Source organism: Trachurus japonicus, chromosome 20, assembly GCF_045865225.1.
Source record: "Trachurus japonicus isolate A0001 chromosome 20, Traja_1.0".
Classification (NCBI taxonomy): Eukaryota; Metazoa; Chordata; class Actinopteri; order Carangiformes; family Carangidae; genus Trachurus; species Trachurus japonicus.
Genome location: NC_140926.1, coordinates 13,185,066 through 13,212,249, shown reverse-complemented (window position 1 = coordinate 13,212,249; position 27,184 = coordinate 13,185,066). Strand labels below are relative to the sequence as shown.

Sequence of the window (27,184 nt, the reverse complement as noted above, 5' to 3'; positions counted from 1 at the left end):
TAGACTTATTTTATATCCTCCCTCACACACCAAGAAAAAATACTCCTAAAAATATTATCTTTTTAAAACATGTGCCTCAGATTTGAGCTTTCATATGCACATGATATTAAATTTACCACAATAAAGGGCCTTACTAACACTTCTTTTGTTCCTTTACTAACTCTGTCTCTCCTGTTCAAAGGAAAGCAAATCCATAAGATATTTTCTAACATGAGCCTCAGTTAAAGGAATTTCTGTTCAAGTTTTTGGCTCATGTAAACAGTATTAACATGCCTCTGCTCCACCTGCAAACTAAATTTGATTTGGTAGCACGGCGGTGCAGAGAACGTGTCAGGGAAAGCAGGTCGTCTTATGCTCTGTTACATCTTTGGGAAACTGGAGTGCTTTTTTTCAGTGCAGTGATTAAGTTTAATAATTAACCTTTGAACCAAGGAGTTCATAGTACAGTAAGTCTGACCAACAGCAACATTCACTGGCCTTCACACAATCATCTCTCTGTCCACTAGAGGGCCACAAACGCCCAGGAACTGAATCATCAATACCAGATTTCTCTCGCTGATAAAAAGAGGGGGTTCCTTGTTTCACATGCTCGCTGCACTACTTTTTTTTTTTTTTTTTAAAGCCTAGTCTACTAGATAACTACTATGTACATCTGATGACCATTAGAATGGAGAAGCCATAACAACACAAAGCCAAAAATGATGCATCCTTTTTTCTGTTTGTTACATTAAGTTGGCTACAAATCAATTTTTACCTTCAAAAGGTTGCATTTAAATTGAGGTCCAATTTGTTCAGAAAACAGCAGTTGTTTTTTTTTGTTGTTTTTTTAAAATTCTCCTTTCCAGTTTCTTGTGCGTTCACGTCTTTACGTTATACAGTAGCTTCAGCACATGGTCAGAGATGAAACAGCGGTCTTGTTGCTCTCTCCTGTTTGCCATTTGGTTAGTCATGACAGATTGTAATAATAAAGTAGTGTTACATGTAATGAAATATAGATCTCTTGCTCGGTGACAAGGTTATTTTACACGGTACCACTGATGCTCGTCGGCTTTAAGCTACATGGTTTCTTTGCCAAGGTGGGAAACTTTGACCACCTGCGTTGACTCCCCACTGTCCCCACCCCACCCAAACACAAACAGCTGACGGCAACAAAGCAGAATATGGTCGCTCCGCTAAGAGGACAGTGACTGGCTTTTCTTTCGGGAGCTATAGCCAGCATTTACCCTGGTAGCTAGCTTTGTGTATCTGGACTGGCCGAGACAGCTTGAGAGGCACTGTGACGAAAAGAAAAGAAAAGAGGAGGAAAAAACGAAACGCTCTTGTCAGTTCTGCAGGATGCAAATGACAGGTGTTGACCAGACAGACGAGGGGGGGATGGCTCAAATACAAAGAGAGACGGCTGATATGTTCACAGTTCAGGGAAGAATGGCATCCTGAATGAGCCGACGACATGGTGGGATGTGAATTGAGCGGACAGAGGTACACATGTAGAGTATAGGAGGAGCTGTACAGTACTGAGGAGGGAGGAGCTGTACAGAGGATCTTGCATAGTACAGGTTTGTCAGTTGTGCTTTAGACGCCGTGTTGATCATGACTCGTGTGTCTGTACAGAGATTCTAATGCCCTGCCCTTTAACAGTAGCACCATGTGATGTCTTTGTCATCCGATCCTTGACGTGGAGGCGCGGGCCTTGATGCTGTGTGTGGCTGCAGCTGATGATATGCTCGGAGTAAAAAGTACATCTGTCGCGTTCCTGTGATCATAGACGACGAGCAGCCCTTTAAGTATGGTGGGCGCGTGACTTGCGTCTCCGCCGGTCGGTCCTGCAGCGGCGTTGGGAGCCCTGCGCGGTGGAGCGGACGCCGCGTGGGTGCAGAGACACTAACAGGAAGGCACATGTCTCAGTGGACACCCCTCAGAAAAAAGGGGAGGCTTGGCGTGCTCTCAGACGTGGGCGGAGCCTCTGTGGTGGTGTGGCAAAAGGATAGGCGGGGTTATTGCTTTGAGGGCGTTGCCGGGGCAACTGAGGCTGCTGTGGCCGTGGTTGAGCAGCAGGGCGGCCGGCGGGTCGGGCCGAGGCGGGATGAAGACCGGGCAGGACCGGGTGCGGGCGTGGCTCTTCTGGCCGCCGGCGTGGCAGATGAGCTCGCTGACGGTGCCCAGCGGAGGCAGGTGCTGGCGCCAGCGCTCAGCCCGCTCCTCCTTGTGCTTGATCGAGTACCAGGTGAGGAAGATGAAGACGAAGCCGACGAACTTGAGGCTGGCGGCCAGGCCGAAGTAGACGAAGCGGAACGAGGTGACGTCGTACTCCCAGCAGGAGCCGTGCACGCCGCAGTCCTGCTGCCACAGCATGCAGGTGGTGTCGATCACAGCACCGAAGTAGATAGGCGTAGGGATGTAGGCTGGAAGAGACGGAGAGACAAGAGGGATGAAGAACTAACACTCTGAAGAACAAGTGTGTCCCAGTTCCAGACTTCATTCAACAGGAGTTTTAAATATATAATATGTTCAGACAGGAAAACTTCAAACCCTCTCAGTCAACTTACTTTAAGTAATGGGCTCTCACACAGACACAATATATTCTGTCAAACTTTTTACTCACAAATCAGAGAGTGAGGGACAAGAGATACATCTGGTTTGAAACTGGGTTTGAGGGATTTTAAATTCACAGCAGGCGAATGGTAGAATTAGTTTAAACAAGATAATTAAATCCTTGTAAATCAGTTTGTGAAGTTTCTGGGTTATAATCAATTTGACTGACACCCCCCACTGAACATAATGAATTATTTTACATCACAGCAAAACAGCAGAGTGTTTCAATTCCATGGATAACAGTATGCTGTATGGTACACATTGTATACAGCAGGACTGTACAATCACAGAGCAAAATCCAAATTGCAGGAGCAGCAGTTTCTTTTCTTTTCTTTTTTTTGATAAAAGGTAAAATGTGTCACAACACTGCTGTGCATTGTCAGCACTTTAAATGTTGTGTTACAACAGAGAGGCCCTGGACAATAAATCATATTCTAAAGATGTGGAGGGACAAAAACCACCACTATCTAATTTCATATTTTTTTTAAATGAATATGAAAAGTGTCTATTCACACTGATATCTCATATCACATCTGCCCATATAATGGCACATAGGGGCACTAACACAGAACTTGAACATACTGCAGCAGCACCACTGGGTGGCACTATTGAGTTTCACACAGCTCAACCACAGGTCTGATTCCTTTGTGGCAGAGGCCGTGGACAAAATATTAGAAACGCCTTTCCAAATAATTAATCCAATACATAGCCGGTCGAAAACTACCGCCTCACTGATTAAATGACTTAAGTGCTGAATCAGCATCTCTTAATCAGAATCCACAAAAACAGACCATGAGGTAATTCAGTGATGTAAAAAGTCTTGCAGGGATATTGTATAGGATTGCATCAGATTGTATTCTGTGGGTGTATATAATAGAAAACTGCAGAATTGAATGAAGCTTTTGTCGACTATATAACTTGACAAATACAGACTCCCTCCTGTCATCCATGTACAAATTCTACAATGGTTTCTGTCAAGTGATGTGACAGCTTCATGTTCACACAGCCATACCAAGCAGATGAGAGGCATGTCAGGGCAGCGCGCACTGACCCCAAGAGCTTCTCTGCTCTTATCTACTGAGAAGTTTTACTGAGGCCCACTACACTGCTGCATTCCTGCCCTCTGTAAAATTGAAGGGTGTTAACAAGAGAATGGAGGCGGCAGGGAACAGATAGTAAAAGTGGATTTTACTCCAGCTGGAGAAAACAATAAAAATCAAGATGTAGGACGTGACTGTACCAAAACCTGCAGCCAGTGTAAGGCTGTCTTTGACTGGCCTATTGTACACACACACACATCACTTCCACTTCCAAACCTTTACCTTTTCTGAAAAACTCGCAACTCAGCATTTACTCCTCATGACCAAAGTAACTTCAGCAAACGAGAAACTATAGGAAATTCATCACACAAAGGGTAAGTGGCTCTAATATTAGTCTAGAAGATCAAGAACTTACCAAGAGTTCGGAGCAAGACAAACTGCATCCCGAGAGCAAAAGGCCTCTCTTGCTCATCAACAGACCTGAGGAAAGAGGAACGGCACATAATGAAGAAATGCTGCTGCAGAGACTTGAGAAAAAGAGAGAAATCCCACAGACAAGAAACAGACAGCCCTTAAGGAAGAAAGAGTTGGAGAGGATAATTAAAAACCCAGTTCTTCACCTGAGTGTGACGATGATGGCGGAGGGCTGGGCACAGGCGGTGATGAGCGTGACGATGAATAGGAAGATGAGGAAAGGGATGAGGGTGTTGCAGGTGCGGTCGCACTTCCCCGACACGGCGTAACCGTTCTCGTTCAGGTAGGTTTTCACGATGACGAGCTGGAGCTGGTTGACCTGGCCGCCGGAGGACGGAGTGATGACCTGTCTGCTCTGGACGCAGCCGCAGTCAGTGTAGTTCCTTATCTGTGGTCAGAAACAATATACCGGTCAAATTCACTCCGGCTAATTCCATTTTACAGATTACTGATATTGTTAAATGGGAGTTGAATGTAAGGACTCAACACAAACACAAACACACAGGCAGACTGGGTGGCACCAGCAATGTGGTGTAATCAGGGATCTGGACAAAGAATCTACACATTTTCTTCCCCCCTTGTGTTGTTATGAATTCCTGTCCAACATTGTTGCGGCGTGTGACACTTCCTGTACTTTGAAAGCTATGGGAGGAGAATGTACAGAGAACAAGTCTTTGTGTTTTACTTTATGATGTGTCCGACCCTCGGCCAAGATTCCCGAAATCACTTCCATCAGTCATTTTTTCATTGTATCAGATGCATAAATAGCTTTGTTTGTGTATTATTTATATGACAGGAAAACAAAGGGAACAGCGAGTGGAGGAAGGAGGTGTGTGTGTATGGGTGTGTGCGCGCGTGCGTGCACTCACCCCAGTGCTGTCATTGCCCACAGTGCTGCACCCGGCCAGACAGGGGTTGAAATAGGTGATGCCGTCGGAGCCGCAGACCGGAGCGTACTCGTGGATCCTGCAGCCGCAGTTCACGTTGCAACTGCCCGTCAGGTTCCTGTGGGTCATGGTGAGGGTCGGCCTGCACACACAAGACACCGATGACTTATTTAAGACTCCATGACAACTCATAAAGATCCTACAACTTGTAACTCTTCTTTTTTCCATGCCCTTTCAAAAAACTATTGGATTATATCGACTTGAGAAGGATTTTTTTTTTTTGCTTTACTTTACACTTTGATGGATTTTCACGGAGCCAGCAGGGACCAGAGGCAGGAGACATGGGCCATTCAGCATCTATTAATTTTCTAAACATCCATCTATCTATCCATCCTTTTAAAGAGCGGCCATGCTGGGGAGGCAGCACATCATCTCATTGCAGTAAAATTGAAAACAAATTTATGGTACTACGTGCTGCATTTTAGACTAAATTTCCCATAAAACCTCAAAGCTCCCAGCTGAAAAGAGGATATTAATACTTCTAGTCTCTACCTACCCTTCTCTGCATCGCATCACTCTAAAAATTTTAGTCTTTATCCAGCTTAGTTATTAAAAAATGTTGTGTAAATCATTTGAAAAGTAAAAATGCTTCCCCTTTAGTGCAGTAATGCAATGTAACAGTGAACAAAAGCACAGAAGGTAAATGAGGCTGCCAATCTTCTCCGCACTGTTTACCGTCTCATTATTAACCTTTTGCGTATAATCCCTTTAATTAGCTTTAATCTAGTCCCCACCACCAGTTTGTGTTGCGTGTGATGATAGAAGGACGGAGACGAGGGGATGAGGAAGTGACACCTCCAGCGACTCCACGCTCAGTGTGGGAACACTGGCTCTTAGCAAAACACAACTCCGGCTTCGTCTGTAGCGGGAGCAGTGAAGCGAGTCCTGGGTTTTCTCTGGGAGAGCTTCACTCTGAGCCCTGCGGAACAGCCGGGGACAGGCCCTAACAACACAACACAACACCCCGGGGTGACATTGACACACACACGCACACATACACAAACCCCCACAGTTCTGGGATCTTTCTCTGGCAAAGTTTCTCATTTAATAATGTTGTTTTTGCAGGCGATTGTTTGCTTTATATAATTGTTTTCAAAGAAATCTGTATTACGGCGTAAGCAAAAATCAGCCCGACAGAAACACAGTAATTCTTCTCTCCTCCCTCTTAAACTAGTGGACCATCAGTTTCCACAGGGCCGTAAAGTAATACTCATCCTCGTTTTTATATTGGTTGTCACAGGGGAAGCACATTTGGGCTTGTCCTGACATAACAGTGTCACATTCCAGACGCTGTGTGTGTGTGTGTGTGTGTGGGGGGGGGAGACTGTGAGTATTTGCGTGTTGAGTTCACTGCAGGCTCACTGCACTGATTGCACATGTCCTATTCTAGACTAAACCTCGGCCCTCGCTGAACCCTCCAGATGTTGTTTGACTGTGTGCAGAGGCTGCGCTGCATAGAAATACAGAGCCAAGAGAGTGAGAGGCTTAATGTGGTTTAGCACTGCAGACGCTGAACAGTGGGGGGAAAAAAATCTGAGTTGTGAGGGTTTATTAAGGACAAAGGTTTTATTTAGTAACAGAGGAAACAAGTGTGTTGTGAGATGACACGGAAGGTTTACATCAATATCCGCTTTTTGCAGATATTCAATAATATTACATAACTCCATATGATCGTGGCACTAAAAGGGTTTTATGTTGGTCACGTCCCCAGATTGTCTCCGACCTGTCAGTGGGGGAGTGCCATGTCTAGACTGCAGTGAAAGTACAGACGAGTGACACAAAGGGTGGGCTTGGGCTAAACATTCCTCATGTGGGTGCTAGCAGTGACTAGTGACCAGTGCTGTTCATAATGAGGAGCCCCACTGGCTCACATGGTCTTGTTGACCCCTCTATAAACACCGGTTCTAACAAAGACCACAGTTATTAATGGGTCAGCTACGGGGACTTTAAAGGCCACGTTGACTATTTGGCAAATAATCGCTTTGATTAACTTGGTTATGTGAAAAGTAAATTTCACAGAGGTTTAGCACTTTCACCCTCAGGTGTTCACTGAGCTTCTGAGCTGATGCACTGCCTATACAGCAAAAAGGATGGATGGATGGCTAGTTACTAATATGATTTTTAACCTTGTCTTTTTGTTTTTCTTGAGTATGTCTTGTCTCCTCCACCTTGTTTTTAACTTTGTGGCAGATAGATAGATAGATAGATAGATAGATAGATAGATAGATAGATAGATAGATAGATAGATAGATAGATAGATAGATAGATAGATAGATAGATAGATAGATAGATAGATAGATAGATAGATAGATAGATAGATAGATAGATAGATAGATAGATAGATAGATAGATAGATAGATAGATAGATTAGATAGATAGATAGATAGATAGATAGATAGATAGATAGATAGATAGATAGATAGATAGATAGATAGATAGATAGATAGATAGATAGATAGATAGATAGATAGATAGATAATTGTGTTTCACACGTCCACTGCAAGTGCAAATCATTTAAATAATAAATAAGTGCAATATGAATAATAAAAAACAAGAGATAAAATGGTCAATGGATAAAGGAGAATAAAAACTATATTATAATATGTGTGATCATATCTCAGTAAATTTGGCTTTTGCACATTTCATATAATTTAGAAAAAAAATCTGATTCAGTTCACAACGCACAATAAAACGAGGGGGTACCATTAAAATCGATCAGTGTTTGTCATCAGTTTGCTGCATCTTTTGCATCACCAAGGTCACACAGCGCATGGTGCTTCCATGTGTGTGTCAGTATGAGCGTGTGCATAAAGTGTGTCCCCTCCATATTTCTGTCCGCAGGGCTAACACTCAATTATCTTCTGTTTGTTTTTTTTTAAACTCTGCAGCCAGTCTGCTGATGTGGTGTGGAGCGGCAGCTTCAGAAATAGAGGTGGCGGAGTGATTCACCGGAGCCACGAGAGCAGATGCCGTTGTTGCTAATTAATCATTCACACCCCAACACAACAGTAACAACACATGAGGATGACGGTGAGCGGTGACAGTATCCCAGACACACACCTTCCTCCTCCTCCTCCACCACTGTGTGTGTGCGCTTATATATTTGAGATACAACTTCAATTGCAGTGTAGCCTCTTTTTTTTTTACATAAGCAGTTTTGAAATAAACGTCTACCTGGCTCCCAAGCACCTTGAGGGCAACATGATTCATACTGAAGGTAGTCATACAGGAGAGGCTTACAAAGAAAAAAAAAGACACATGCTAATGCAAAGTGTGGCAAATTTTGTGCGCTCATGCAGAATCGTATGGGGACACTGAAAAAATATGAATGAGCAGGGAAACCAGGGGATGACCGTGCCCCCTTTAGAGTGTTTTTTAAACTTATCTGTGCGTTGGTACATGTGTCCTTACCCAGTAGTGTATGGTATGTTGATGCCGCCCAGGTTGATGCTCTCGCAGCCCACTATGAAGAGCGTGGAAAAGCAGAGCAGAGACACCCCGCTGCAGATCATGGCCAGCTTGGCCGACTCTCTGGCACCCAGCTTCAGCTTCTTGATGATGTAGCCCCCCAGCACGATGCCCACTCCGGCGCTGGGGACAATAATTACACCTGTGAAGAAAGTTTGGAGGAGAAGAAAGGAGAGACAGTGAGATGAAGGAGGAAAACTTGACAATGTGATGCAAACGGCACGGAAATAGAACAGCTAAGATAATGATAACACTGAATTAATTACTGTAAAGCATGATTGAAGTGTGATAACAATCTGGTCTACAATCTGCATAGTAACATGAATAACATATATGACTGGATGGTGCCTCATTGGACATGGATGCTTGAAAAAAAAAAACACAATCTCAGTGTGTTTTCCCTCATTAAACCAGGAATGAATAACCTCAAACAGAAAAGAGAAAGGAACCAGGAAAGCCACTGCTGTTTCAGTGCGACTGGGCTCTGCTGAGGGCCATCAGTGAATCATTTCAGGCTGTGGCAGCACAGAGCACGTGCCCAGTCCACTAGAGCCGGTCTAATTGACAGCATGAGGAAAGGCAAAGCTGGCTGCTGGCAGGGTGGACCGGGTTGTAAAGTGTCATCCTGCAGGAGTTAAGGCCCGGGGAGGCTGCACGGCCACGAGCACTTAGAGCTGGAGGGGAGGGGAGGGGGGAGACGAGCAAGATGGGGTCAGTCAGCGGGGATGGAGGGTCATCAAAGACAGAGGATCAACGGAGAAGTGATCCAAGTGCACAGAAATGTCATCTGGATTCTCCCTCTCTCTGTATGTACGCTTGTGTGTTTGTGTGGAACAGATTAAAAGAAAGGGGGAAAGAGACGGAGATGGAGAGTCCCTTTGAACACACTCAGCGAGAGCAAGGCATCAGGCAGCTGTAGCATATTATCCTGTAAGTGCATGTTTCTGTACTAAAAACCATGTGCAGTCTGCAGGATTAAACATATACACAGCCAGAGAAAAAATCATATCAATGTGACATAAGACGCACACACACACATACACAAATTATTAACTGCCACATGAATGATTTACTCATTTTATCTGGATTAATAGCTACGCTGGCATTAATGTAATGGCTTTTTTAAGTGATCTGATAAGCGTGTGTCAGTGTTCATGTATTATAGAGAGATCCTACCCACCAACGACGATCATGATGACAAACCTTTGTGCAGCTTACGATTGTCAACTAAAGCTTGTGTAGCAGAGCCAGAACAAAGCAAAGCAAAGAAATGAGAGAAGAAAGAAAAAAAGCAGAGTGTCTTTTCAAAAGGAGGGAATAGTGGCTGAGATAAGGAGAGCCACCAAAGTTACAAAAAAAAGTCAGACTAAACAGCAGCATGAGGGGAAACTGCAGCTGAGGGAGGCGTGTGATATGTTACAGTGCTATTTCTGTAGCAACATCTAATGGGCATGTAGCAGTGGCAGCTCTTTAACCAGGCATGACGCTGTCTCAACAAGGTGGCAATTTGTGAGATTTCTATTTATTTTACCTCGACACCTTTGATGCTACATTGCTCTACTGTTTTTATGGTTCACTTGCGAGCTGTGACACGTATTTCCTCTTACAGTATGCTCTTCTTTCGGTGGCTATTGCAGCTAATTCAAGATGCCCACTTCCTCATGAAGGAAATGGTTCGCTTATTGTGCAGACCAAACTTTTCTAGGTGAAGACAAATTTGACACATGAAGTAGTTCAGTGTGAAGCCCTTCAGGACATGAAACTGAAGGAGTCTGTCTATTAGCAGTTGTGCCATGTCCTCTCAGCTCCTGATTTGAATAATTTCATTGATAAAATAGCTCAGTTTGAATTAGAATTTGTTAAAGCAACATAATGCCACTTTTGATAGTTGCTATGAGCCAGAGTAGAGATAAGAAAAATGCTCAATCACTAGCCAGCACTTCACTAAAATTTGTGGCTCTTCAACTTCTACAAAGCTCAGTAGCTAAAAAAGAACAAATTGGTAAAAGCAGACCAAGTGAACCACAACATTTTACAACTGAAAAACCAAAACAATGAGCTGAAATATGCAAGAACGCTGACTTACTGCTATTACTGGATTTTTGTTCATTTTTTTTATTTGCAGAGAGACACAACAGGGTCATTTAGCTAGAATAGCAAATATCTGGTTTCTGTTGGAAAAGGGAAGAAGCCTTAGAACTGGTGACCTAAATAAAATGGGTAGAAGGGTAAAATTTTAAGAAAATCATAAAAACTTAATGAACACAAACCCTCTTGACCTTAGGAGACTATATCAAACCACTTAAAAAAATTGTTACCACACGCAACACATGCAAAGGCTCCAGGTCATTCTTTAAAAAAAAACCTTCCTCCCAACCATCAGGGAAATGTCACATTTGGTCCGTCCATCTGGAAGCACTGTGCGCTTATCAACGGGGAGTGCCCTCTCCTCTTCCTCCTCCTCCTTCATCTCCAACCATCATCACATCACGGCAGCTTGGCATCGTTTGGGTTACCGTGGCAACCACGCCACCCGTTTTGCCCTTACCCTTGTATCCTGGCAACAGGCAGACGAGATGAGGCAATGGCATTGTGTATGTGGGGGTGTGTGTTTATCTATGTATGTATGTGCGCGTCTAGAAACGGCCATACGTTAGCCAGCACAATACTTGAAGACACACACACACACACACACACATACATATCTATGCATACGCAGGCATACTTTTGTTTTCAAAGCCATAATTGAGTTTTCAATCACTCCTTGCTGTAATAATCCTGATACCAGATTAGTTGTGTATTAGCACCACTGGCTCAGACGTGACTAAAGGATTAGACTGGTTCTTTGTACACCCTACATATGTGGTGCACAAATTACAGCCAGAGCAGAGAGACGATGTGTGTGTGCGTGTGTGTGTAACCACATCACGATGAAGGCGTCTCCTGCCCTCAACAGAGAATTGTGTGTTACACTCTGGGATGTAATGGAAGCTTATCACTGAATCAAAGTCTGCGAGACTCCATGACTCACAGCGCTGCCCTCCAACCGTGAATCACTGTGCGCACGTGGAAAGGTGAGAACAAATGTGAGCTCAAACTGGTACAGACTAATGGTGCACATAGTACATGCTGATCCATCATCCGTCAGCCTGTCGGATATCAGGTCACATTGAATAAACATGAAGAAATTAGCGAATACTTTAAAACGAACCAAATTTCAGTGCTTTGTTCACAATTATGCTTTATTTTACAGCACCTCACAGGCTTCACATTTATCTCACAATTATAACCATTATAATGAGGTATTTGTTGAGGACATTTTTGCCTGATTGATTTGACACTTCAGACCTTTTCACCAAAACTTCAATTAACCAATGAAAAACTAACTGAACTCTATTTCCTCTGTTGTGTTTGCTGATTTTAAATCACAATATATTTCCTCCTCAAGGTTAAAAAGTCAAGGCATAGTTTATATAGAAGGATGAACTAATTCCTCTGATCCCAATAAATCAACTTTTACCTTCATGGATTGCTGCAGTTTTCTTAGCCCTATTTGACGAAACAATTAGTTAATTGATAGACAGCCCCGAGACAGAAAAGAAGTCACCAATAATTTGGATGATGGCTAATTCATTTATCTAGGACAAACACTTTCTGGTTTCAGTTTCTGAATTGTGAGAATTTGCTGCTTTTATGTGATTGCAAATGGAATAATATCATTGCTTTTTTTTGGACAGTTTGTTAGAAAACACAAGCACATTTGTCTCTTGGCAACTATAATGGATATGTTTTAATATTTTAAAATATGAAACAATTCCAAAAATAATAAAAAACACTTATGAAATGTGTTAGTTGCACTTCTAGCTGTTTTCATTTTTCCATTTTCTTCACCTTGAGGGTATTCATAGATTTATATATCGCTATAAGTTTATATAGTTATTGCTTGGAGCATGTTGTAAAGAATCCCACATCGCTGGCTCCCACACATCCTCGATGGTGGCCCACAGGAGACAGTGACTGACTCACAACACAAGTCAAAACAGGTCCGACTGTACAGTTTCATGCCCGAGTCTTGATGACCATGATAATGCAGTGATGCTTAGAAACCTAAAGATGGAACAAAGAAACTTACCGGTGTATATGCTGGCGTTGGAGGCGGGGATACCAAACTGCGACTCGATAAATTTGGGGATGAAGGTGATGAAGGCGGTGACGATGGCGCACTCGGCCGTGTAGGACAGGCTGACGAACAGGAAGGTCATGTTGCTGAGGATCCTCAGCGCTGCCTTGGGGAGGTCTGGGGAGGGATACAAGACAAGACAGATCTCTTCATTACTCTGGTGCTGTAATTAACACACAATCAGTCTCTTAATTTGGCTCTCACTCACTCCCACACAAACTGAACTCCATGGAATCATCTGAAGAGGAATCATTACTGGAAAACTGTAATTAAGAGAAGACAGAAAAGACTGCATCTGTAACCCAAATAAACCTTATATAATAATAACCTTAGGTAATAATAGAGTTAAGTTAACACCACCTCTAAATGTCTCTGAAACACACACACATAATACACACTCACACTTAAACACACACTCAACAATGCCTCATTACATCTGAATAAGTATCCTTATTTCATGCAAGACTGCAGAAGCAAACAACACAAACAGACACACTAGCTTTGTGATTTCTCTGAGGAACACTTTCAGGTTATTATAATGGACACAAACTAAACATCATCAGTGGCTTTTTAATCATCTGCCTGTGTCTGTTGTCATAGCACGAAATCATATCAAGCTTTAAGAAAGTCATATCAAGCTATCAGCAAGTTTGCGGTGCAACGCAAGCGTGTGGATCATGTGCGTCTGTGCTGAGAGCCCACAACAAACCGAGCTCTGCAGATCTAGCCTGAGTGCCGTCATCCTCGGTTCATCATCATAACAAGGGCAAACATGCCCTTTATCTCTGCTCGAGGACGTTGTCCATATGATTTGGCCTGACGCAAAACGCCCTCTCGTCCTGTCACTTAACAGTCATGTGATCAAACTGTTAGCACACTACTGTTACTAGGCAGATTCAAACCGTTCCCTCCGTCTGGATGAGCAAATGATCCCCCAGATACAGCTCGTGTGTCAGCGTCTCTTCATCAGAGGAAATGCGGCTAAGAGGGATTCACCAGCTTATTCTCAGGCACATCAGCAGGGCAGATGCTTGCTGTCATAGCAACTCCAACATGGGCCTCTTGGTTGAACTCTCAATCTCTCAAAGAATGACATCACCCTGCTTTCTATTAACCAGCAGCTAAAAGGAATTATACAGCCGTTTTCACCCCACAATAACAATGCTTTCAGAATTATTATTCTGAAAGCATCCTTTTGCATTTCATCCTTGTTTCCATGGGATCTCTCAGTAAATTATGCCAAAAATGCATTTCTGCATATTTTAAATCAGAATCCCAACCATCCAATCATCTATAAACTATTGACATTTCGTTGTGCTCTAGGTCATGTATACAAAATTCCATCTATTACAGTGTAATCAATTACATCAAAACTGTGGGTTTGCCAAGATCATTACTACGCCTGCTGCAGTGATAACATAGCAAGCTGGGGTGTGTTACCCGCAGAATTACAACGCCCTTTGCTGGCATTGTTCTCTATCCTGTTGTCAGGTCATTTTCAGGCTATTAGAATGATCTTCTCCATGTTTTATAGGGACCAGCCTTGTGCGTGAGAAAAAGTTTTCCTTCAGTGTCCTTCAGCGTTCTCGCTCCGGGTCACTGGTGCATACGAGCTCCTCCATCTCTACATGGCTGAGGTATATGATTTCAGGAGCAGTGTGACAGAATGGGGATCTCTGCAGTCCACAGGGACTTCAGACACAAGCCGCTGCTCCGCTGGTTTTTTTCCACGTGAAGAGGAATAAAGTTCATGTAGCTTGGAAACTCATTACTGTAGGATGTCCTGAGGAAGATCCAGGACATGCTGTACGGACGTCTTCTACACCAGCTTTGTACTGGAGCCAAGTGCTGTTAAAGTGGATATCTGGTCTGTTTGTTTTTTGCTGTGATTACATCCATGACTACAACGCTAATGACAAAAAAATATATAAGACTGAAATGCTATTACTTATACTGTCTAAATATATATTTTGAATAAAAGGCCAGAGCTAAAGAGAGTCATATATTCAGTTCCCAGATGTTTCAGTGTGAACAGAGAGACGCCAAGAGACAGGAAATCAAAGAGGTTTTCTCTTAGATTTTCTCTTTTATTGTGCAGCTGAATATAAAAAGGCCAGAAAAGGTCTTGCCATCAAAACTAATTATCACTAACTTAGAGAATTGAGGTCACTCATGTGCACACAACGCTTTTTTGTTCAAATTAGTTTGAACTTTGGGGGGGCGATTCCAGTCAGAAAGACTTTGTGTTGGCTAAACTTGACCTTCACCATCTGTGGGATGAAACATGGTGGAGGACAGAGGACAGCACCCAAAGGCAGCTTTTATCAGAGCCTTTCAAACTAAAATATTTGAATCAGGTTCTATATTTTATCGTGATAATCTTATTCTTCAACTGTTCCTTATCTGAAGTCCCCTTTATCCCTCTGGTCTTTCATTGGCCACTGACAAAAGTAAAAAAAAAAAAGAAGATTTGGCTGGGGAAAATTCAACTGAGCACAGCTGGTATCTCTAAATTTGTACTGCTCGCGTGTGGACAGTTTAAAGCCTACGGCCGAGGGCAAACTTTATGGCTTACAGTCATAAGGCCATCATGGGGACTTCTTCTGTCTCATGTGCCTCACACACAGATGTCAGAAAGCAAAGAAAGAACAAAAGAAAAGACAGCAAGTATGTGAAGTGGATTATTATGGCCTTTTACTGGGGAGGTTATTATGAAACTGGACAGCTTGACTGGGTGGCACGCTGCCTTCACTTGGGGACTGGCGTCTCAGCACCAATTCAACTAATCTTTTTGTAGGTGGGGAAATGTTAGCATCTGTCAGTGTTATCCCAGATCAAAAGGTAGGGACTGAATGGTGATGCTAATTATTTCATTCCTGGGGAGCTGGGTACTAATCTTGTCTGGAGGGGGGGGACAGATGGCATGGTCCTGTTGACGTCTACAGCAGCTGCTCTCTCCATCAGACAGACCATTGACTCGCAATAGGTTTTGGTGTGAAATTTATTTGATGACTGGGTCGAATTGTTTCATCCATCTGCTTTTCAGAATGTCTCGGTGTTAGCGGAGACAGGTCACAATAGCGTATGATTTATAATATGTGTGAATACTCTGCGGATCATACAAGTGGTTTGTGTTTTGTTTCAGCCTATGAAGCCAGAGTGAGTTTTTAAGAATAAATAATAAATAAAAATGCAATTGTGGATGTGTGTTATTATCTTTCAATTGTGTATACTATATAATGTTGTGTATAGAATGTGTTACCTTTTTTATATGGTATTTTATTGTTTTTGTAAAGGGCGAAAATTTGCCTTTTAGCTAACTCGGGTACATTATTTTGTTTTTACAATGTTTTATTAATGTACATTGTCCATTTTCAAATAAACTAATAAATAAATGGAAAATAGATAGAATATATTGAATGGATTTGGTTTCTATTCATTTATAATTGCCAGTACCGTAATCTAGAGATTTTGCCTGATGATTCAGTGCAGTAGTTGCACTTGACTCTTCTAATGCCAAAAGGATTAGTCATCTAATACACAATTACAATTGATAATCAGTTGTGTAAGTTCTGTATCTGGGTCTGACTTCTCAAATGTCAAATGCTGTCAAATGCTGCTGGACTAAATTCTGTGCAGAAAACTCACTGGAATCATCGTCAGGAATCAACATATAGGGTTTGATGTGGTGAGTCAGTGGCTTGTTGAAAAACCTGCATTTAATGTGGATCCGTCACATCATGCCTGACACCCAATCTGCTACCAGCGCCGATATTGATCTGGTGCATCAGGTCAGTGCATTCCAACCTTAGATGAACTTCGGGGAAATAAATCATTAGCTACAGCCTATGTTCTGTGTCAAATGTAAATCCAGTCAAATTTTATTTGCAATTAATCTGTGAAACTTCTTTGTCCTGCTTCAGGTTAGGAATCAGCTGTTTGAATATGACTGCAGGTATTCATCTACACAGGACCCTAAAATTGAATGAAATGGAAAGTTCTTGAAATGCTAATATCTGCTTTCACACCGCAGATGACCGAGGTCTGCAACGCTCAATAATCACAAGAGCGGCCATCTGACGTGTGTTGCCGAAAAATATTCAGTGTTGGCATTTTTCAGTGTTTGCTTGCGGTCTGAAGGACAATAAAAAAAAAAAGGCCATGGTGAAAACTTTCAATGCAGCATATCTTTCACAGAAAGTGCTGAATTTGTGATATAAACACACACGCACCTCAATAGAAGGACACGTACAGCACTAAAATACATTACGGATCCAAACACTGAAGTGCCCGAGTCTGCAAAATTGGCCACAGTTTGCACAACAGCCCGAAACGTCCTGCTGGGACCAGTCAAACAGCGGGAGAGATAGCAGTGGTCTGAAGAAGCTATAATGCAGGAACCGTTATATTATCAGTTAGAGAGACTAAATCCTGTCTGGACCGCTGTGAGCTAAGCCCATGAGCAGTAACTTATGATTATGCGTCCATGTAAAATACACGTTGGAATTCATGATAGCTATTTTGCCTGTGATGAAGACAGTGAGAGCAAACACGTATGCTACTATTATGCTCTGCAGCTCAGTCTGTCTGCTCCTGTGTGAGGAAACGTGACTGAGTTCCCCTGAGAGCTCATTTAAGAGAGAGAGGGAGAGATGGAGAGGGGGAGAGAGAGAGAGAGAGAGATAACTGTCTGACTGAGAGAAAAAATGAGACAAGAGGAAACTGGGAAACACTGGAGCAGTATTCAGCTTATCCAGGGGCTTTCCCGCAGAAAAATAGGAGATTCCTGGTAAATGTGGCTCAGAGGACACGATGCACTGATGCACTGATGCACAAAGGTGCAAACAGTTGAATGAAAAACTGAAAGCCTGCGTCTAGTTTTCATGATTGTGGACTGTATTCTAGCTACAGAATGCATGGTCAGGAAGGGCGTTAGGGTTAATACTGGTAGGTAAAGTGTCATTGATTTAAAATCAAGGTTGCAAAGCTTAACAAAGTCTTTAGCTGACAGCAATCATGTGTGATCTTTGGCCTGTGTTTACTATTCATTTACTCGAGTAAATAGAACCCACAGTGCGGTGAAACTGCCCATGTTTGCAGTGAATTACTTGCTTCATTAGGCAACTGCGTGGACAACCTCCTCCATAATCAATCAATAACATCTTTAAAGGAGATCTCCGTGGAGCTTCCAGTATTAGATGAAATAGCTAATCCCGGCCTTTGATTGGATTATGAGCCATTTACTACATCGATAGCTAACAGTTACGTGACGTATGGTATTTGTAACACCTTGGAGTGCTGAGGTGGAAGTGGAAGGTTGATTATTATCTCTTCCTCACCTTTGATGTCTTTCCCAAAGCCCATGGAGGAGGAGACGTTCTGGCCTTTGCCGTTGGACTTTTCCTTCATCATCTCGTCATCGCTGGACGCGTCACCCGGAGAGCTGATCTTTTTCTTCTTCCTCTTTTTGTGGCGGGGAGGCAGCTTTTTGGGGAAGGCAAACATGGGAAAGATGACCAGCAGCATGGCTACGGAACACAAGAGAAAGCCGCTCCACCTGAAGGGAAGAGAGGGAACAGATGTGTTGTGAGGAAAACATCCCCAGAGACAGATGTGAATAGGCAGTCATTCAAGATGCACACATATTTATATTTACCAGTTGCCGACAAAGCGAGGGTCGCTCTGGTCTATGTTCACTACAGTTTTGGGGTCGACGTAGAAGCCGATGAGGACGCCACCCAGCAGGTAGCCAGCTGCTGGTCCCAGGGCTCCCATCACGTACATGATGGCTAAAAAAAGAAAAAGAGAAAGAAATTTCAATCAAAAACCTGCAAGATTTCCCCCCACTTTCCTTATCCTGATGACCTGCTATGCCTATGACTGTTTAAATCAGACATGCGGGAGCTGTTCCTAACCCCTGATGAACTGTCCACCAGCTCAAAGCCCCTGCACTCAGATCAGTGGGAACTCTCCACCAGCCCTGAGGTCATTTCTCACATCTTTCAAAGAGTCAGTAATAACCCAACCTGAAAGCTCCAGAGGTCTCTCATTGACCTGAGGGCACGCCTGCAGCGCTCCCACACCGGCAAACCTTAGAGCGAGCAAAGGAGGGGGGGGGGGGCATTAACCCATAGAGGGAGGGGGGGGACTCTCACTAAGGTGAGCCGATCACACTCCGTCATTTTGCCACAGGAAGGGAAAAAACTCATTAAAGTTAGATAACCTTTTAGCTGGACAAGTGGAAAAACCTCCCGCGGACATCCAGCAGAGACGTGAGTCAAAGCCATTTACCAGCCGTAATCAGGGGGCAAACTTTCTATAATTACACCTGGAACATTGCCGCGAGCCATGAGGGTGTGTGTGCATGCATGAGTGTGCGACAGACGAGAGGGACTGGCTCTTTACGATGGTTATGTGTGCACGCATTTGCATTAAAATCTTTTAAAAAAGGCTAAATTCTCACCGACTAGACTTGGTTATATTTTCAATTTCACCGGCAAAGTAGCTCCTGTTCTCCCATTTAAGACTTAATTGTTACTTTCCCGGATGCTGACACTATGGGCTCCATCAGCAGTGCGTGCACACATATGCACATTGTGTTTGTGCTGGTGTGCATGACGGAGCCTGTGTTTAGCAGCCGAGGCAGCAGGTGTGTTGTGTGTCCAAACCAACACTCAAATGTCTAATCTCTCCCCCAGGACCAGAGGAACACCTCCCTCCTGCCAGATTACATAATAAATGCACGTACACACACACACACACACACTTCTCCTTCATCAACAAAGTTTGTTTTTCTCAGAATGGAAGCTCAAAAGCCATTTCATCTCAGTCTGTTTCGCCAAATGTTTCAGCCGCCACGCCAACATTTGCATATAACGCTCATTTTCATCCTGACACAGAGCGCAAATGTTCACGTTCACTCCTATAGTGAGATTCCAACAATATCCTCCAGCCTGTCTCCTTATCTAGACTTAATTAAATCATGGCTTTCTCGAACAGAACTATTGGGAAAAAGAGAAAGAGGAAAATATTGCTTCAAGAACAAAAGGCTCTTCAGCAAATCCTCTTATCAGCCTAATGCAGACACACACTCACACAAATGTACACACATGAACACTAGATGCATTGGTCAATTCCCTGGACCCCAAACACTGTGTGTGCAGAAACTCTCTCTACTGATCACCACAGTGCATGTGGATGAGTAGAAGACATTTGAAAACATACTGTATGTAAAACATACATAAACATGTCTGTGTGCGTATGAGCCTGAGGCTCTGCAGTTTCATTCCTACAGACCGAAATGAATCAGGGAGATAAACAGGTGTCGGTTTCACATTATTCACTATTCTCTCTTTGTCTTGCATATCGCATTCCATCTTTTTAACTCCTTTCTCTGCTATTTCTCATATCCTGCTCATTGGAGAGTCAATTCACAGCAGCAGTCAAACCGTTACACAGTGTAACAGGATATTACCACCAAGAGACAATAAACAATTAATTACACTTGGCAAGGACGGGCGAGAGGGCCCATCTTATTATCTCCATCCTGAAATTAAAAACGTCTCACATAAGCCGAGTTAACGAATCACACTTTCGTGTTACACGGCAAAATATATTCTATAAAGCCCAGAACATGCTCTGCAATATAAATGCCCACTAGACTGTGACCAATGAGCTTTTATGATGAATCTCAATCACCTGCCTCCTTATGGAGCTTCAGGAATTCTATGGCAAATGTAAATCAGGACAAATGTAGAGATGATCCTGTGGCTTTGAGCTGCTTAATAAAAGGAAATATAAATGAGCTCGAGCATATAATGTGAATAAATTGTGCAAGTCAGCAAGATTACATGTCTGCATGTCTAAAAAAAACACTTCAAGTGGACATGTGTGCAGCAGAAGCCACATGAAGAAGAGCCTATCAATGAATCATTGTCACCCTGCAGACCGCTGACCCTGCGCCCCAAATATAACTCACGATCATTTAAACACTCTGTGGCTCGAGCCTGATACACCAGGTGCATCCAGCCGTTCAGTCGTCCGGCCGAGGTTGAGCACCTAGTATGGTCTTTTGGTTGCCCTCCAATGTCCATCCTCCCCTTTATCGGGCACCCAGGAGGGGACGGCTATAATTTATCCCCCTTGGGTGATTGTGTAAGCGTCTGTCTTGCCCCTCCATCCATCACATTAACAGTGTTCTGCCTGATTGGAGGACGTGGGGGGGGGGGGGTGGTGGGTTATAAACTGTACCTGACTCGTTGCCCTACCATGCCCGCTTGGCACCGGGCCGCTATAGTTTAGAATGGGCGGTTGGGTTGATGTGAAGGGATTGGAGGGCCGGGGGGCGGGCTGAAGGGCGGCCAGGGGCAGAGCCGTCGGATTGAGGAATATGCTGGCACAGCAGCAGCGCTCCATCACACACAAACACACACGCTGCGGTGGCAGACGACAGTGGAGCGCAGAGGGGGGGGGGGGGGGGGGGTGCATGCCAATGAAGAAGCCACAGCCTCACTTTACTCAATTACGCAATAGACCTTCAGCAGCGGCACGTGAAGGACAAAACATCATAGGCTTGGTATGACTTTCTACACGTGTGGCTTTAATGGACGAGGTGCTCTCTATTGCAGTTATTGGCTTTTCACTCATCATGTTCCATGTCAAGTCAGCAGCTAAAGCATCTACATGTTCACTCAGCCTGACTTCCAATATGTTGTGGTAATTTTGTGCTGACTTTGTTCTATACATTAGAGTTCACATTATCACGCATGAATAGATACAAATTGCGGGCAAAGTCACAAAGCGTGCGAGTTAACACGCAACAAACAGAATCCAATATCAGCAAGGAGATATTGATGAGGTTTGAGAAAATGTTTATTGTTAAAGAAATGAAAAGAGCTCGGTGACTTTCACGTCAGCCAAGGTCAGACTGTCGCTGCATTGTAAATGCACACATGAACTGGTAGGAGCAAGCACATGGGAACGTGACAGAGAAGATACAAGGGCATCTAAGGGTATGAGTGAAGCAGGGATAAGGTGACTGTTTTATAGTGCCTCATTGACCCCAATTTAATGTTTGAGCTCCAGTGCTGGAGATGAATGGACGCAGCAGAGTCAAGCAGCAGAAGGAGAGATTTACTCGACAATAATCCAGAAAGAGAAAGGCAATAAAGTGGGATAGAGAAAGAAATAAAAACTGATAAACTTGAGCGGAAAGCGGCAAGGAGGAGATAGAGAGAGAGAGAGGTGGAGAGGGAGCAGAGAGAAAGAAAAACAGATGAGGTGGGAAGAAGCAGAATAACACCGGAGAGGGGACGCGAGGGTGAGGAGTGACAGAACATAAAGAAACAGAGGGAGAGGAGTTGGGCTGCAGCCTGTGGTGACTGATCCTGCTGTGTAACAGAGTGATAAAGCTTGCTCAGCAACATCCCCTCTCATATCTAACCTTCAGGGACCGGCGCTGCTCTGTTGTCTCCACTCTGCCTCCTCCACACTCTGTAAAAGCTCTGCTCCTCCTGACTCTCTGTATTCATGAGCTGCACTGACTCATTCAGAGTTCGCAGGAATGAATGAGGGTGAACCAGAGGAGATGAACAGAGTAAAACAGAAAAATAAGAATGGCAGTAAAAAAAAAAAAAAAACATGAGGGGAGTGAATCAGATGCATGATTATAAAAATGGTAAATGCCCAGGTGGCTGCTAATGATTTCAGAGAAGAGATATAATTTTGTTTCTTGCCCATCCTCCGTAGGCCGCCACTAATGACTTTTCATTTGATGAAATTGATCTATTTTCTCATTATTTCCAGATATCGACTAAAGAAATGCAGCAATTTGGAAGACATTTTGCTCAATAAATGACTTTAATGGTTGATTAATCATCACTAATTGTTGACTGGTTTAATTGAATGTGCTCATTTCAGCTTTTTCTCGACCATATTCATTATGGATGATGATATTTTATACTGATACACCAAGTTTTTTCTTTCTTTTTGTTAATCCTCAATAAACGCAAGGAATTTGTGGAATACGCAGCACCCAGCTGTTCCCACAGTTGCCTTGACTGTGAATGGAATTTCAGGCATAACAATAAAATGGCGTCTGCAGCACCACCACCACCATCCCCCCCAACCTCCGCTGACCTTCTGTTCTCGCCTCACCCCTCACCCTCCTTTCCGAGCAGCGGGGAATGGAGGAGAGCGCGGTGGAGCAACCGGACCTGATGAGAAAGCACATTGCACCTAATGAAGCAGCTCTCCGGTGGCCAAACTAATTACCGCAGATTAACGATTTGATTTAATTACGTGTAGAAAAAAATAAAGGACGGGATTTTCGCCGCCTTGTCAGAACACCGCGGGGTCAAAAGGTCGAGGCTACGATTCACACAACAGAGGATTCATCTGTGTCAGTCTGCCCTTTGATCACATCTGCGAGTGTGTGTCTCTGCACGAGTGTGCTCATGTTATCGTGCTGTAAATCTCACTTGTTTTGGAATTTGTTTCTCTCTTGTCACCGTCGCCCATAAAACTCCGCAGAGGTATGAGCCTGGCTCTGTAATCCTTCTCCGCTCTGTGGCTGAAAACTAAGTTTCAATGAATTGTGTAGCCCTCTCCCTGGCCATTAGCCCACAAAGCTCCCTCAGCCTCCAAACAAGTCTGGGAATGGATTGCGGGCAGCAACGCGACGACCTTGGATTTGTATTCACTGCGCTGCCTTACGCCGGAACTATCTAATCTCTAAAAGATGTGATCACATCGTCTTCTCAGCATCACTCAAGAGCCGTGTCATGTTGATTTATGTTGCATTGTGCGTCACACATTACCCATTCACTCTAACCTGGGATAATAATCGATTTCCCCACCAGCGGTATGACAGAGAAAATCTAAATGAGCTATAATCCTGCTTTATTTAATAACATCCTCTTTATATGAAATGTCAGCACACACTCCAGAGGTCTGATTGGCTGCACTGTACTCTAATAATGCCACTGAGGAAGTGTGAGTGCAGGTGACAGCTGTGTGACAGGTGATCTATGTGGCTGCTGCTGTTAAAGAGAGGACAACAGAGAGGGACACGGCTCCATGTATCCCTGTGTTACGGGGGATCAATTCAGTCATGTGACCCCCCCCCACTCACTCCGAGAGACAAGAGAAGGAAAAAGACAATGAAATAGGGAACGACGGCATTGTCATGGAAACTTGCTGACACTGCAGTGTCTTCTTACAAGTCCTAACCTTACAGTTTTACCCAGAGGGCATGCACATAGGCTATGGCCTCTCACACACACACACACATATACAGACACACACAGAGAAAGGACAGTGAGACAAACTGTATTAATATGCATGCATAGACAGAACAAGAAGGCAACAATGCGCATCGAAAAAGCTTGTTTTCTCTAAATCCATTTGTTAGGAGTTGATGATCTCTTTTCATCGTGCATCATGTTAGTCCCAAAATTGATATCATGTTACAGCAGATAAATTCCAAAGTACACAAAAAGTGCAAATTCTCATTCAAGCCTTAGGTCAGGGGTTGTTTTTTGCAAGATTGTACACGTTCCTGCACTAAGCATCAGGAGAACATCACAAAAAAAGGTTGGAATGGGTACATGTATACATTCTTCCTAGAGAATGAGATGGAAATCAAGAAAGGATGAGGTGGCAATGCTGGTGGTGGAGATGAAAGAGAACAGACTGATAAAATAAACCACTACACTCCCTAAAAGTAGTTTGGTCACAGATGGAGACACACAAACAGTATGGTGACCTGTTTTGGGGGTGATAAGATTAGGGGGGACTAATGTAGCATTATAATCCAGATCCTTTTGACAAGCCACTGGCACATAAAAAAACACATAAAAGTCAATTCCAACAACCACACCAGCGCACACTATACAAAAATAGACGGTCTAAGCACAAACACTGAGGGAAACCAGACACTGTTGCACAGCTCCACTGTGCTGGAAACAAATCATGAAGTCATGTTCTGCCATGTATAATGACAGAAGACACTGTGTGATGAAATACAGATTAAGTATGGTGGCGTCTCGCGCTCGTGGGTTGGCTGCTTACATTCTGCTCAGGCACCCAAACACAACCCGGCCTCAGCAGCTCTGGAAACATGCCACTGCGATCACAGACTCAACCATCAGCGATGTGATTTAAAACTGCTTTTGCATTTTGAAACGAGTGCCCATGACTTCATGGATTTACTTAGTGAAAAGTGCATTGCAGTTTTCTTTTCCTATTCTATAAAAATATTAAAGGGATAGTTCAACATTTTGGCAAATTGGCCCATTGCCATAATCCCTATAGTCATAGCAGTAGGTTCGTTACCTTTAATTGTCAGTGCAAGGCAAGCTATTTTTAGAATGGCAGAGTAGAGCCGCGAGCTGCTCAGAGCTACGCTACGGAGGCTAATGGGATTTCTTGGTTTCCGCGGCTCTGCTTTGTTAGAATACTACCAAAACCATTCAATAACATGTTGGTGACCCACATTAGCCACTGGTTATACTGGTACAGACCACTATGCAAATGTATGCAGCAATGCTAAAATCTAACTGGATCATCATCAGATCACCTGTGTTGCAGATATTAAGTTTCTACCATGCATCTTTCTTATTGCGTTCAAGAATGTGTCTCAGGAGTCACCAAGTTCAACATAATGTCCTGCACACTGTGGTGGCGGGACATAAAAATTGATTATATTCGATCGCTAAAACCTTGCGAGGGCTTGGACATAAAATCTTGAGGCGTTTATTTCACTGCAGGACCAGCAGACTGCTCTAAAGGTAGGGACATACTATAGATTATTCTGACGACAGGGCATCATTTCTTCAAATGACCATTGGCAGAAAAGATGAGAATCTAATCGATCAATATATATAGGACACTTTCACACTCATGTAACATTTATGGGAAGTAGCAGTCTGGAACTTTGTTCAAAGTGCCGGAATCTCCCAGGCAGGTGGTGGGTGGTACAAGGCTAAGTATTGAACTTCAAGTACAGTAAGATGTAGGATGTGGTGAATATTTGAACAGATTAAGTACAGTAAGAGCTTTGATCCGGTTGTACAGTCTGGTACAGCCAGTGATCTAGATTTTATCTGAACTAAATGATCAGAAACATCAAAGCCTTTCTGATTTAGAAAACAACACTCTGCCCACCCCCATGCTCTTACAGGACTATGGGTTCTAAGCCCCTTAAGAAAAGACATGACTAGTCACAAGGGCTCGATCGGCATCCGAGGTCTGCCTTTCCCACCACCAAGCCCCTCATGTCTTCGTCTTCTGTGCAGCTCTGTTGCTCTTTCTGAAGGGAAAACTAAAACAAACTGTGCTATCTGTCATTTTTGATGCTTAAATACTTTAAATCCCTTCACTGCACGACAGTAAAGCCCTGATATTTGTCACCCCAAACAGCACACTATAATCCATTTTGCATGCAAACTGCAGGGCTCTCCACACAGGGGTTCCCCAAGCTCACTTTGGTAAATCAAATATTTAGAAAATGAGCACAAAGAGAATGGAAGGAGTTTCTCTATTTTTAGTTGCTCCCCTGCTGCAGGGGGGAGGCTATTGTACAGAAGTCATGCAGCCACTGAGGCGGCTCTTCTGTCAGCCTTTTATCCCATCATTGACATGAAGCATAACAAAAGCAACACAGCATAAAAGATACATTTGAAGGATATCATTAACTGTTCTGAGCTGACATAGCTCAGCCAGAGACCCTTCATCAGTTACCACTTTAGTTTCCAGCAAGGCTTTTCCCCCGCAGGATGTGATCAAGCCAGTGAGTGCTTTCAGCCACATCTTTTGCAGTATAACTTTAAGTGTGCACCAGAAGGGCCAAGGGTCCTAACTCTGACACCAAATGACCATTTTCTGCTGATTCCATTGCAGACCTAAGGTATCTGGACGTGCACCGACAGCAATCTGCTGCGGCTGGGAAAAAAGGCTGGGGAACAGTACGGCTGCATGAGAGAGTCCAACAGCAAAAATATATTTAATGTAGACACTACTGTGAATTACATTGAGCAAAATTGTGTGTTTTTTTTGGTAACTTATGTGATCTGACTTTGTATTTCATCTTCTTGCTTCCAGTTGCTTGTCTTCTGACTTTTATGTTGTTGAGATTGGCACAGGAATAAAATGCAATTGCAACCGTTTCCCCCCCACTTGGCTTCAATACTGTAACACAGACCACATGCATCTGTCACTGACTGATACAGTAATATACTCATCCAAGGCTATTCATTGTTTTCAATAAGACTATTTTGAGGCACACCTGATAAAGCATATAGCAAACTGTACATAGATATGTTGTTTAATAAACATGAACAACTGGAAGCTGTGGGTATGAATGATCGATGAGTCACTTGATTTTATTGTCACGTTTAATTTCCTTCTCCCCACCGTTGGGAGAGGTATTTTTGTTTTGCACATAGCAGTCCTATTTTTATGGTAGTTACAGAGGAGGCGAGGCG

The 27,184-nt window shown here is 43.4% G+C and overlaps 1 protein-coding gene across 1 annotated transcript in view; it reads right to left on the bottom strand.

Moving 5' to 3' along the window:
• Positions 1 to 398: 398 nt before the first annotated feature.
• slco5a1 (solute carrier organic anion transporter family member 5A1) overlaps positions 399 to 27,184 on the bottom strand; it is a 38,223-nt gene continuing 11,437 nt past the window's right edge. The window contains exons 3-10 of the mRNA XM_085763664.1: positions 18,358 to 18,490; positions 18,041 to 18,258; positions 12,654 to 12,818; positions 8,465 to 8,663; positions 4,976 to 5,135; positions 4,253 to 4,494; positions 4,048 to 4,112; positions 399 to 2,402 (exon numbers count right to left, since the gene is read on the bottom strand). Of these exons, the coding sequence (XP_085619790.1) occupies positions 1,945 to 2,402; positions 4,048 to 4,112; positions 4,253 to 4,494; positions 4,976 to 5,135; positions 8,465 to 8,663; positions 12,654 to 12,818; positions 18,041 to 18,258; positions 18,358 to 18,490 (1,640 nt within the window). The 3' untranslated portion in view covers positions 399 to 1,944. The remainder of the gene's footprint in view (positions 2,403 to 4,047; positions 4,113 to 4,252; positions 4,495 to 4,975; positions 5,136 to 8,464; positions 8,664 to 12,653; positions 12,819 to 18,040; positions 18,259 to 18,357; positions 18,491 to 27,184) is intronic.